Below are 12669 nucleotides of genomic sequence, written 5' to 3' on the forward strand. Positions count from 1 at the left end.
TTTACAAATCAACAGTAGAGAATTATAGTATTTTAAAAAAATACTAATTTAAAATAGAAAACACATTCTTCACATAATGTGAAATATTCCTAAAAATTAGCCTCAATTCATTATCAAACCAACTTATTGGACCTCTTAATTTCTTTCTTCCTTTATTACTCCAATGAGTTTTATAAAAGGCTGAAACCATAATAGAAAAAATCCAATTGCACTGAAAATCTCATAAAACAAACTGAGAACATTGTAATCTTCATATGCCGAAATTGTTGCATTTTGTTTTATTTATTTATTTTTATTTATTTTTTTATTTCAGCATATTATGGGAGTACAGATGTTCAGGTTATGTGTGTTGCCCTTGTCCCCCACCCCCATTTTATTTATTTTTTGAGAAGGGGTTTTGCTGTGTTGCCTGGGCTATAGCACAATCGTAACTGCAACCTCAAACTCCTGGGCTCAAGTCCAGCCTCAGCCTCCCTAGTAGCTGGAACTACAGGCATTGGCCCCACACCCAGCTAATTAAAAAAAAAAAATATTTTGTAGAGACGAGGTCTCGATATTTTGCTCAAGCTGGTTTTGAACTCCTGGGCTCAAGCTGTCCTCCTGCCTCAGCCTCCCAAAGTGCTAAGATTACATGCATGAGCCACTACACCTAGCCTGCATTTCATATTCTATAGAAAAGCATACTATTAAGTCAACTGCAAAAGTAAAATATGGAATATTAGCAAACTTTTCAAAACTGTGTTTCTTCTGACGACAAAAGTTATATATGTTTGTCACAAAAAAGTTAAATAATATTAGAAATGTATAAAGTTAACCCTCTTGATTCCAGTCCCCCAAAATAATCCCCATTAAGAATTAGGAATGGATGCTTTCAAGTTGTTTTCTACATAAAGTCTAGTAAGTGTGTGTACATATAAAAAACAAAAATAGGATATTATACATACGTTCTGAAACCGCTTTTCCATTTAACAATTTAGTGTTGGCATCCTTCTATGCCAGATTGGCAGTAATTTCAATTTCTCCAATGAAAAAAAATCACTTTCTGCTACTCTATACATAGTAAAGGTGGCTCTAATGCTTTAGTGGTCTTTGTATGTCCCTTTTTCAATCTGCCTTTACTTTGAAAATATAGCTATCACCAGTGAAAAATAACCTTAACGTCCAAAATAACCCTAGCATTTGGCAAAATTATGAAGACTGTGTGCAATGACAAAATAGAAAACTAATGTCTGTTTAATGACTAAAAGTTGTATAGGTGTGCTTTCTTTGAAATAAAACTACTGCCTATTTGAGGGCAGTGAGAACAGTTCAAAGGAGGCAGAAACTGGAGAGGGATAAAACTCCTAAATGAAGGGAACCACATTAAGGAGAGATAATATTTTAAACCAACTTTTCTCCTGAGAGGCGTTTGCACTTTGAATGGCACACAGGAGAAAGAGCTCAAGTAGAAAATAGGAGACTTACTGAGGTGAAGAATCAAAGATTAGTTAGGGCTGGAAATAAAAGGAAGAAATACCTGAAAGGAGGGAGCCCCCAAATTTGCATATAAATACTCCTCAGACATTTGTCTAAATCCTAACCTAGGCATGGTGGCATGGTATCTCTTAATTTTTTCATTTGTGAAATGGAGAAAGATCTTATTAATCTTCTGTGAGGATCATTTTAACTAAAAGGTTTTAAGTGTCCACAAAATTAAAATTGCAATTAGGTTTCTAAACTGATCTATTAATAACAGTAAAACATAAAGTCATGTATTAGATACTAAACTAAACACAATGTAGCTATAAGTAATTTTAGATGACCTAAAGAAATGTTTTCTCTAGCCTGGGCAACAGAGCAAGACTCTGTCTCAAAAAAAAAAAAAGTTTTAAATTTTGAGAGAATAGGTAGATTAGTATCAATATTACATGTAAATTTAGTATTTTCTGGAGTCTTTGGGATTTAGAATTAATAATTACCAAGCATGTATTTCTTTACTTAGAAGTATTTGATTTTTCATAATGAAATATCAAAAGAAAATTACTGGGAACATAAGTGAAGTCACCACCAAACCACTCAAGCAATATATTAGAAAGTTACAATTACCAAAGACATCTAAAAAGACAACTCAATAAATCTGCTAAATGCTAATTCAAGAGGAATAACACATCAAGTTATTAGAAGAGTTATGTTTTTATATACTGTTGAATGTATATTTTACTACAACTCTGGAGAGCCTCTAGAGATCAGATAGGTGAAAAAGGATTACATTAGAGTGTAATACACTACAAAGAGTTGTTAAATAATTAATTTACTTTGAAGAAATAACCAGAAAAATTTGAAAACTTACCGAGCGTAACAAAAAAGCAGAAGAGGCTGTCAACAATAGTGTCCATAACAGTTTCCATTTCTGTGTCTGTGATGTCTGGTCTGTTAATGGCTAAAATGACATAAATAAAGAAGGAAAAAAACCCAAATTTATGCCCTTATCTTTATGATACTTCTAAAATTATTACTAAATTTGTAATCAATATGCAGTTTGATAACATTTATAATACTCAAACAAGTGAAATTTTTTGCTTTAAACTTTTTTTAGTGAACAAGTATTTCTTAAAAATTATACTAACTCAAAAAAGAAAAGAAAAATCACAACAAACCACCTCCATATCATATATTGGGAGAGTAGCAAAGAAAAACAACCCCACCATATAAACTATACAAAATTTTTGCCAAACAGAAAAATACTGTATTCCATATTTTATTCATAAACAGTAGGTGGCCTCAAGAAACTATTGATTCTGTTATCCAAATACTGCCAGAAAAGGACAATGCAAATTAATAATGGCAAAACCAACATCACATATTATTTTCTTTATAATAAGTTATATGAATTTCTTATCTACAAGACTGTACATAAGTAGCTCCCAAGCTTTAGTGGGTATAAGAATCACCTTGATAATATGGGGGGAAAAATGAAGTTTCTCTGGAAGCTTTTAAAATTAAAGATATTTAGCCCTGTCCTCAAGGGATTAAATTCAACAGATTTGGGACAATTCTAAGAAATCTGCAATTTTGATAAGCACTTCAGGTGATTCTAATGCAAATAGTCCTTGGGGTTATACTTTAAGAAACATTGCTGTCCTTGACAGTCAAAGATGTTGACTTATTTATCTTTTCTCTTACGGTATCTAGGCCCAGTGTCTGACAAAGTAGATGCTCAATAAATATATGTTGAAAGAATGACTTAACTAAAATATTATCTATTAATACATAGTATTTTAAATTTCCCAATATCCTGTATGTGAAAACAAATATAAAATTTAATGCAACTTGTGATTAGCTTAAGAAGAAAGCAGAATTGGATATAACAAAGTATCTAAAGAAAGCATGGTCCACCCAGAGAATATATTAGGTCACTAAATATGAAATGTCCGATTTTGAATCAAAAGTACAGTTTATTATATCTCAAACAAAAAGCAGTACAATTAATCAAAGTATGTGCCTAAACTATTGACACAGTTTTGCCATCTTAACAGTAGCTTGCTTATGCCAGCAGCAAAGAAACCTGGTGAGCAAGTGGCGATGAAATCGTGAAACGCATTTTCCACAGCTTATTGAGAATTAAATATTTTTCCTTGCAAGAAGTGGTCTAAAGCCTTGAAGAAGTGGTGGTAGTCAGTTGGTGAAAGGTCTGGTAAATTCAGTGGATGACAGAGAGTTTCCAAGTCCAGCTTCTATAGTTTGAGCAGCGTTGTTTTTTGTGACGTGGTCTTGCAAGAGGATTGGCCAGTCTCTATGGAACAATCTTGACTGCTTGATAGCAAATATCCTCATCATTTCCAGTTGGATGCAGCAGACATCCACTATAAATGGATTGACCAGGTTTTATGAAGCTATAGTGGATAATACCAGCACTGGACCATCAAACAGACACCATTAGCTTTTTTTGATGAATATTCTGTTTTGGACTGTGTTTTGGCACTTCATCATTATCCAACCATTGTGCCAAACACTTGCCAAGTGTCAAAAAGAATCCATTTTTCATCATGCATAATAATATGGTATAGAAATGGTTTGCCTTTATGTTGTGACAGCAAAGAAAAGCAAGCTTCGAGATGATTTCTCTTCTGATGCTCATTTAATTCATGTGGTCCCCATCTATCCAGCTTCTTTACCTTGCTGATTTGTTTCAAATGGTACAATATTGTTGGAATAGTAATGTCAAACCTTGCTGCTAATTCACACATAGGTTGAGATGGATTCACTTCTACTACAGCTTTCAGCTCATCATTATCCATCTTGGTCTCAGGTCACCCACATGGCTCATTTTCAAGATTAAAATCACCAGAATGGAAATTTTCAAACCATCAATGTACTATGTGTTTGTTAGCCACATCCTTCCCAAACACTTTGTGATATTTTGAGCTGTCTGTATTGCATTGGTTTCATGATGGAACTCATATTCAAAAATAACACAAATTTTTGACTCATTCATAGTTTCAGAAAAATTGTTCTAAAAAAAAATATGAAAGACAATCACAAGCCAAAACGTGTGTTTGAAAGTATGAGGATGTATCTTCACAATTAAAAACAAACAAATAAATAAGAAATGTCAAAATGAAATGTCAGAGGTATCAACTGCCAAACTTAGTACTTAAGGAAATCAGACATTCCATACTTAATAAGCTAATATAAAGAATTCAATCAGGCAACATAGAGTCTGGATCAAGGAAATGTGCTGTTAATTGGGTGTTGCAGACTACCATCTATCTGAATCAGATAAAAGAAATGGTATAAGGATACAATGTGAATCCAGGGGACATCAATTTAGGGAAACATATATCCAGTTCATTTTCTCAATCACTGGCACAGTTAATTTTGTAGGGACTTAAAACCTTTCAGTTAAATCACCAGCACATTTTGTCTTTCACTGGGACTGGCAAAATCTGTATGAAAGCCTCCAGACCTTCAGTCCTAGACTCTAGTTCCACATCTCTGAATGAGTTATAATTGACGAAATGAAACAGTTATAAACTGCCCATCAACAATTACAGCTCAACTTGAGATAACAACCTGCTTTGTCTAAGACAGTAACCTCAGTTTGAGATGATAAATCTGCTTCCTGTATTGGATAAGTTTCCCATCCATGGAAAATTTAGAATTGAAAAGACAGGGGATGCAGATCAAACCCATGGTATTAATACATTTGATTTATGTTTAGGAAATTCTATTTAAGATTATTAAAGCACTTGTAATGTTTAAGAGACTCTGGCACATAATTACATCACAGTAAAGAGCACTATCTTTGGAGTGAGATTGCCTATGTTTAGTAACCTGGCTCTGTCATTTTCTCATCAAGTCACTTAATAGCTATGCTTCTGTTTTCTCATCTGGAAAATGGAAATAATAATAAAATCTAATTCACAAAGTTATTCTGAGGAGTAAAAGAGCTTACATTGTAAAGTGCTTAAAACGCTGACTGGCATAGAGCAAGCTATTGTATCACTATTATTATTATTATTATTGAGAATCTGTGTGATTAGCCATGTGATTACACTTTAAAATTAGTAATGAATTCACACTTGTGATTTTTTTAAAAGTTGACAGGTATGGCCAGGCGTGGTGGCTCATGCCTGTAATCCTAACACTCTGGGAGGCCGAGGTAGGTGGATCGTCTGAGCTCAGGAGTTCGAGACCAGCCTAAGCAAGAGCAAGATCCTGTCTCTACTAAAAATAGAAAGAAATTAGCCGGACAACTAAAAATATATAGAAAAAAATTAGCCGGGCATGGTGGCACATGCCTGTAGTCCCAGCTACTTGGGAGGCTGAGGCAGAAGGATTGCTTGAGCCCAGGAGTTTGAGGTTGCTGTGAGCTAGGCTGACGCCACGGCACTCTAGCCCGGGCAACAGAGCAAGACTCTGTCTCAAAAAAAAAAAAAAAAAAAAAAAAAGTTGACAGGTATAAGAAAATTTAGTTAAATTAATAAGTATTTGAATGTTTAATAAATTTTAGACTCATTATAAATATAATTATTTTTAAAGAATTATTTAAATATTTGGGCAGGTTTTGCTTGTTAGAGAAATAATCTGCCTGGTCTGATATACGAAGTATGGTATTTACTTAAGAAAACTTAAAATATTAAATTTATTAATGCAATTTAAAATGTTTAAGGGAACTTAAACTGTGTTTTGTGATTACATTTGTTAAATGAGACTGATTAGGAGAATATAGTCTGTCCCATCTGAGTTAACCGATCAAAGAAAAAGTAAAGGTGCTTTTATTTTACCAGATTTATACACAGTATAACAAAATTTATTAGTTTAACTTAAAGGTTTAAGAAAAACTAGGTTTTAAGTAACTTATAATTACTAATTCATTTAAAACTCAATTAATTGTAAACAGATTTTTATGAGTAACAACCACTGTCAAAAATCTCTTGCATGGACAATTCAGCACATACTTACACCCTTTTAGGGATTTTGTTTAATTTCAACAAGAAAGCATTCTGTAGAGCTCAGACTTGCTTTCTTTGCATGCTTTAAAAAATCTTTTACACCCCTACTGCTGTAAACAAAGCTGGTTTTGGAGTCTACTAAACATGTTACTGTTTTTTTCTTACAGTATATCACTCATTTTGTTACCAACGAATTGGGACATTCCTGTTTTTACATACCACGATATGAAACAAGCTCCTTATTTTGATTACATAATACAAACATATCATCTTCCAAAGTAATAAAATTGAGATACTGATCAAAAACCTAGAAAAAAAAAAAAAGGGTTACAAATCAATCTTACAATAAAGCCATATTGAAAGTAAATTTAATTTGGTTTAATCTACCAGCGGTAAAAATAGAAAAAATTAAAATTACATTCAGTAACTAAAAATTGTACTATGGAGCAGATTGCCTAATTGGGCAAGGATGAGCAGTTAAGAGTATTAAAAAGCAAAAAACACAAGACTTTGGGCAATAAATATCAAAGAGGAGAGTAATATTTTCAGAAAACAAAATTTAAGCAGATATAAGAATTTAAATTGTGGCTGTGAAGAAAACGAACATCAATTTTTAAGAAAAACCTCAATTATAATTTTTATATTCATTTTAATCACACTTTCCTAAGAAAGTCACAGTAACTATTTTTACACCATGAACTTCTATAAATAAACTGGGAAAAATTTATGCCAGTTCTTTGGAAGTGCAAATTAAGAGAGAAAAATTAAGAGAATAAGCTGAAATACACAAAATTTAGTTAAACAAACTGAAAACTGTTCCTGTTATTTTATGTGAAATTAGTGATAAATTTTGTGCAAGAACATTAAGACATAAACCATAAACCTCAAAAGTAATCAGAGGCCAGGTGCAGTGCTTCATGCCTATAATCCCAGTACTTCAGGAGGCCAAGGTGGGAGGATCACTTGAGGCCAGGAGTTTCAAACTAGCCTGGGCAACATAGTGAGGCTTGTCTTTATAAAAAATTAAAGAATTAGCTGGGCATGGTAGTGAGCACCTGCAGTCCCAGCTACTCAGGAGGCTGAGGCAGGATGCAGTGAACTATGATCAAGCCACTGCACTCCAGCTTGGGTGACAGAGCCAGACCCTGTCTTAAAACAACAATAACAACTACTAATCAGAAGTAGTAGTAGACTATATAAATCTAGGAATGAAAACTCTTTCAGTGGAAAAAGGGAAATAAATGCATGGTTGTTTGGTCTATTATTTGTCCTATATAATTCCCTAGAATTTTCATTTATGTCTTGTCCAAAATCAAGAAGCACAGAGCACAACAGGGCCAAAACCAGGAATACATTTTACAAATTAATTTACAACTGAAGCTGAATCTGCCTAAAAAGGCACTATGATGTAGAACTGTTGGCCTGTTGTGAATTCTTTTTCTCTTATAATATGCAATACAGCCTCTTTGCACCCTTTTCCAAAGTAAAAAGAGATCTGGGGATAGTATGCTGACTGTAGTGGTTACACATAAAACAATGTCAACATATTTTCAGTATAATTTATCATAACACAACTGTCAAATGATTTCTGAGTTGAGCAAAAAAGATTATACAACTTCCAGCTCAAAGAAAAATTCATTCTGCTTTTTATTTTTATTTTCAAATTCATTAAATACTAAATTCCTTTAGTTTGGTTCATTTTGCCTAGTTCAAGTTGAAGATAATTTACATTATCAGAATTCTTTCTACAAGCATTGAGCCTAAACATTTCTTAGGTCATTCCGGTCATTTATAAATTAGACACTTACGTCAATTAGCAGGTTTCAGAATATTGTTAAATTTTACATTAACAAAATGTTATCAACCGATCAAAATCTTTTACCTTGGCTACTTGTGTTACTGCACTAGCTGCTAATGCTGCATTTGCAATATCTTCCAGTTTACTTCTTGAAATAGCAGAAATAAAATTTAAATAATATGATTCATAGAGTTGATTTCGAAGGTCCTAAAAGTACAATGAATATTTCATTGTTATAGGGTAATATAAAGGAGACCATGAATATAAATCTTTTACATACTGTAAGAGAAAGGTTTTAGAGAATGAAATATATATTTAAAAGCCAGGTTATATAAATGGAAATCAAAAAAAATATCCTAAGAGAACAAAATTATGAAGAAGTATTGGTTATCAGCTGTAACCTGAAATATATCTTAATAATTAAAATGATGAAATTATAATTACATTATCAACAAAATCCCATTAATTACAATGTAGCACAAAACTGCTTTGATATAGCCTATCTGCAATTTTCTAAAACTACCCAGAAAGTGGCTCTCTACTATAACAAAATGCTTGTTATATTTGGCAGACATTACCTTCCTACTGCTCTGGTCATGTGATGACACAACAAATACTTCCTTCACTGCGCGCACAGACATATCATAACTCTAATTACTAATTCCAGAAGTAATTCTTCTCAATCACTTAAAAGTAATGGAATTTAAGTTGTGCAAATTCTTACATCAAATTTATTTATCTTCTTAAACTCTAAGCAAATAGATATATAATAACCGTATTTCCTGAAATCTAAGATGACATTGACTGTAATAGGCACCATCATTTCATGTACCATTAAGGATTAATCCTGCCAATAAATTTTATGACAATCAATTTTTAAGACACATCTAATTTCAGAGATGTTAAAATGTGAAAAACTGAGGAGTTGGAGCCTGTGTGAGGAAAGCAGCTGAGCAGAGCAGTGATTCAACAACGGCCAGGAGACTGATTATGTATGAAGACTGAGAAAATCAGTAATATGTTCAGGATATTGGGACACATGCTTTTCACTGTCAGAGAAAGGAATAATAAATTTGCAAAGGGAAAAAGGAAAAGCTAGAATAAATCCTGTGTTGCTGAACTAAAACAATTTTGGGGGTTATTTAGGTAGTAGGGAGGTGAGAGGGAGAGTTATAAAAATAAATACAGCTGTAAAAGTATATGTGTGTGTACATACATATATTTCCTAACTTTGTCCACTGAAAGGACTTAAGAACAGTCACACCCTAGTCACAATGAGTATACTTCTGCCCTGATCCTGATTTCTAAATACCTTTCTCTATAGAAAGCAACCAAGGCTCCTTAGATAAATGGCTGAATCCCCGGTTGGGACAGAGAAAAGTACAATCCCAGACCATCCTGGAATATTTTCTTGTGCCAGAAAGGAAGGAAGTGGTCAAAGAATGATGGACATTTCAAAAGGACACATAAATTCAGCAAGGTTGTAAGATTTAAGATAAATATATAAAAATCAATTGGATTTCTATAAAATTGCAATGAACAATCCTAAAAATGGAATTAAGAAAACAATTCCATTCATAATAGCATTAAAAAAATAAATTTAACAAAAGAAGTACAAAATTTATAAACATTACAAAACATTATTAAAAGAAATTAAAGATTTAAATAAATGGAAGGATGTCCCAGGTACATGGATCAGAAAATTTAATATTGTTAAGATAGTAATACTCCCCAAATTGATCTACAGATTTAACGCAATCCCTATCAGAAGCATAGAAGTGGCTTCTTTGTAGGCATCAATAAGCTAATCCTAAAATTCATTTAGAAACTCAAGGGAACCAGAAATGCCAGAACAATCTGTAAAAAGAAGTACAAAGTTGGAGGATTCAATTTCCCAATTTCAAAATTTGCTACCAAGCAAGAGAAATCAAGACTGTGTGGTACAGGCATAAGGAAAGACATAGATAGAGATCAATGGAATAGAACTGAGAGTCCAGAAATAAACCGATGGTCAATTGACTTTGGCAAGGCTGCCAAGATCATTCACCAGGGAAAGAACAGGTTCTCCAATAAATAATGCGGGGCCAACAATAAGCCACGTGCAAAAGAATGAAGTTGGATATTCTACTTCCACCATATACAAAAATTAACTCAAAATGGATCAACGACCTGTTAAGAGCCAAACCTACAAAATCCTTAGAAGGAAACACAAGGATTTGGAACAGGTTCTTAAAATATGATGCCAAAACACAAACTCAAGACAAAATAGATAAACTGGACTTCATCAAAATTAAAAACTTTTATGCTCCAAAGGACACTATCAAGAGTGTAAAAAGACAACTGATAGAATGGAAGAAAATATTTGCAACTCATATACATGATCAGGGTCCAGTACCCAGCATATATCAAGGGCTCTAAAACTCAACAATAAAAAGATGACTCAATTAAAAAATGGGCAAAGAATCTGAAAAGACATTTCTCCAAAGACATACAAACTGCCAATAAGCATGTTAAAAGATGCTTATGATCACTAATTATAGAAATGCAAATCAAAATTATAATGAGATGCCACTTTACACCCACTAGAATGCCTACAGTCAAAATGTCAGATAATAAGTATTGGCAAGGATCTGGAGAAACTGGAGCCCTCATACACTGCTTAGTGGGAATAGATGGTGCAAACACTTGGAAAACAGTCTGTCGGTGACTCAAAAGGTTAAATACAGAGTTATCATTTGACCAAGCAATTCCATAACTATGTGTTTATGGACACAAGAGAAATGAAAACAAGTTCATACAGAAATTTTTACATGAATATTAATGGCAACATTATTAGTAATAGTCAAAAGATGGAAACGACACAACTGTCCAACTGGTAAATGGATAAACAAAACTTGGTACATCTATACAATGAAATACATTTAGCTACAAAAAGGAATAAAATATTGATACATGATACAATATAGATAAACCTTGAAAACATTATATTAAGAAAGAAGCCAGATACAAAAGACCACATATTATATGATTCTATTCATATGTAATGGCCAGAATAGGCAAATATGTAGAAATAGAAAGTAGCTTAGGGCTCAAAGGGGATGAGAATAGGTTGGGAATGTAATAGTTAAAGGGGGCAAAGTTTCTTTTTGAGGTAATGACAATGTTCTAAGACTGATTGTGGTGATGTTGCTAAACTCTGTGAATATACCAAAAACAAATGAATTGTACACTTGTATACTTTAAAATGGGCAAATTGTACAGCATGTGAATTATATTTCAATAAAACTCTGATTAAAAAAGGAAGGAGGAAGAGATTAATAAGTAGTACCTCCTTTAAAAATGGCACTGTTGGGTTTATGCAGGATAAAAGAGAAAGGTGGGTATCAAGAAGCTACAGTGGACACAAAATATGCAAACTTCACTAACAATTTAAATAGCAATTTGATTAACAGTCAATAACAAGATGCTGGGACTTGTGGCAAACACTGTTAGCTATCCAATATCTATTTTTTCTCTTTTCCGTGCTAAAAGAATCCAGATTTTCTTCGAGGTGGCAATACACTTATCTAAATAGTGACCTTTCCAGTCTCACTTGTAGCTACTTTTTACTTAGACATAAATGAAAGTTGTCTGAGAGTTTCTGGGAAGGCTTAGCTTTCCTGACCCAAATCAACAGTAAGAAGTGGCATAGTCCATTACCACCTTCTTCTTACTGTGAACATAGATGTGAGGTCTACAGCTGCAGCTATCACCTTACATTCATGAAGCAACAAGCAAGACAATGAAAACCAACAAACTGAAGATGACGGATCAAAGAGAGGAGGAGTCTGGGTTTTTCATTACCTTATAGTTCTCTGCAACTAGCATGGACCTCCTTTCCCAGCCTTCTTATTATCTCAGAAGACTAAAACCCTATTTTTAAAGATAATATAGTAAGGCTTTCTGCTTTTTAAAGCCAACAGTGTTTACTAACATAGCAGTCCCCCCTTATCTGCAGGGAATACATTCCAAGACCACTAGTGGATGCCTGAAACTGCAGATAGTACAGAACTCTGTGTTTTTTGCTTTTTCCTATACATATATAACTACAGTAAAGTTTTACTTATAAATTAGGCACAGTAAGAGATTAACAATAATAATAAAATGTAACAATTAAAACAATATATTGTAATAAACTTATATGGTCTTTTTCTCAAAATACTGTAATATTTTCAGTATTGTAACATATTCAGTCTTCAGTACCCAGTTGACCGTGGGTAACTAAAACCAAGGAAAGTGAAACTGCAGATAAGGGGGGACCACTACGCAATGCTTCTTTGGCCAAAAAGTTTTAAATCTTTCAAGCTACTTAAAATTCAAAGATAGTCTCAGAGTGGGAAACTGGGCAAGGGAATTTCTGATTCTTCACACTGAACATCGAAGATTATTTTTGAAAAA

General features: G+C 33.2%; 1 protein-coding gene across 1 annotated transcript in view; it reads right to left on the minus strand.

Moving 5' to 3' along the window:
* SCFD1 (sec1 family domain containing 1) overlaps positions 1-12669 on the minus strand; it is a 105962-nt gene that overhangs the window by 83876 nt on the left and 9417 nt on the right. Inside the window, exons 5-7 of the mRNA XM_012647886.1 lie at positions 8317-8439; positions 6654-6741; positions 2330-2419 (exon numbers count right to left, since the gene is read on the minus strand). Coding sequence (XP_012503340.1) covers positions 2330-2419; positions 6654-6741; positions 8317-8439 — 301 coding nt within the window. The remainder of the gene's footprint in view (positions 1-2329; positions 2420-6653; positions 6742-8316; positions 8440-12669) is intronic.

This window comes from Propithecus coquereli, unplaced genomic scaffold (assembly GCF_000956105.1).
Source record: "Propithecus coquereli isolate 6110/MARCELLA unplaced genomic scaffold, Pcoq_1.0 Scaffold273, whole genome shotgun sequence".
NCBI lineage: Eukaryota > Metazoa > Chordata > Mammalia > Primates > Indriidae > Propithecus > Propithecus coquereli.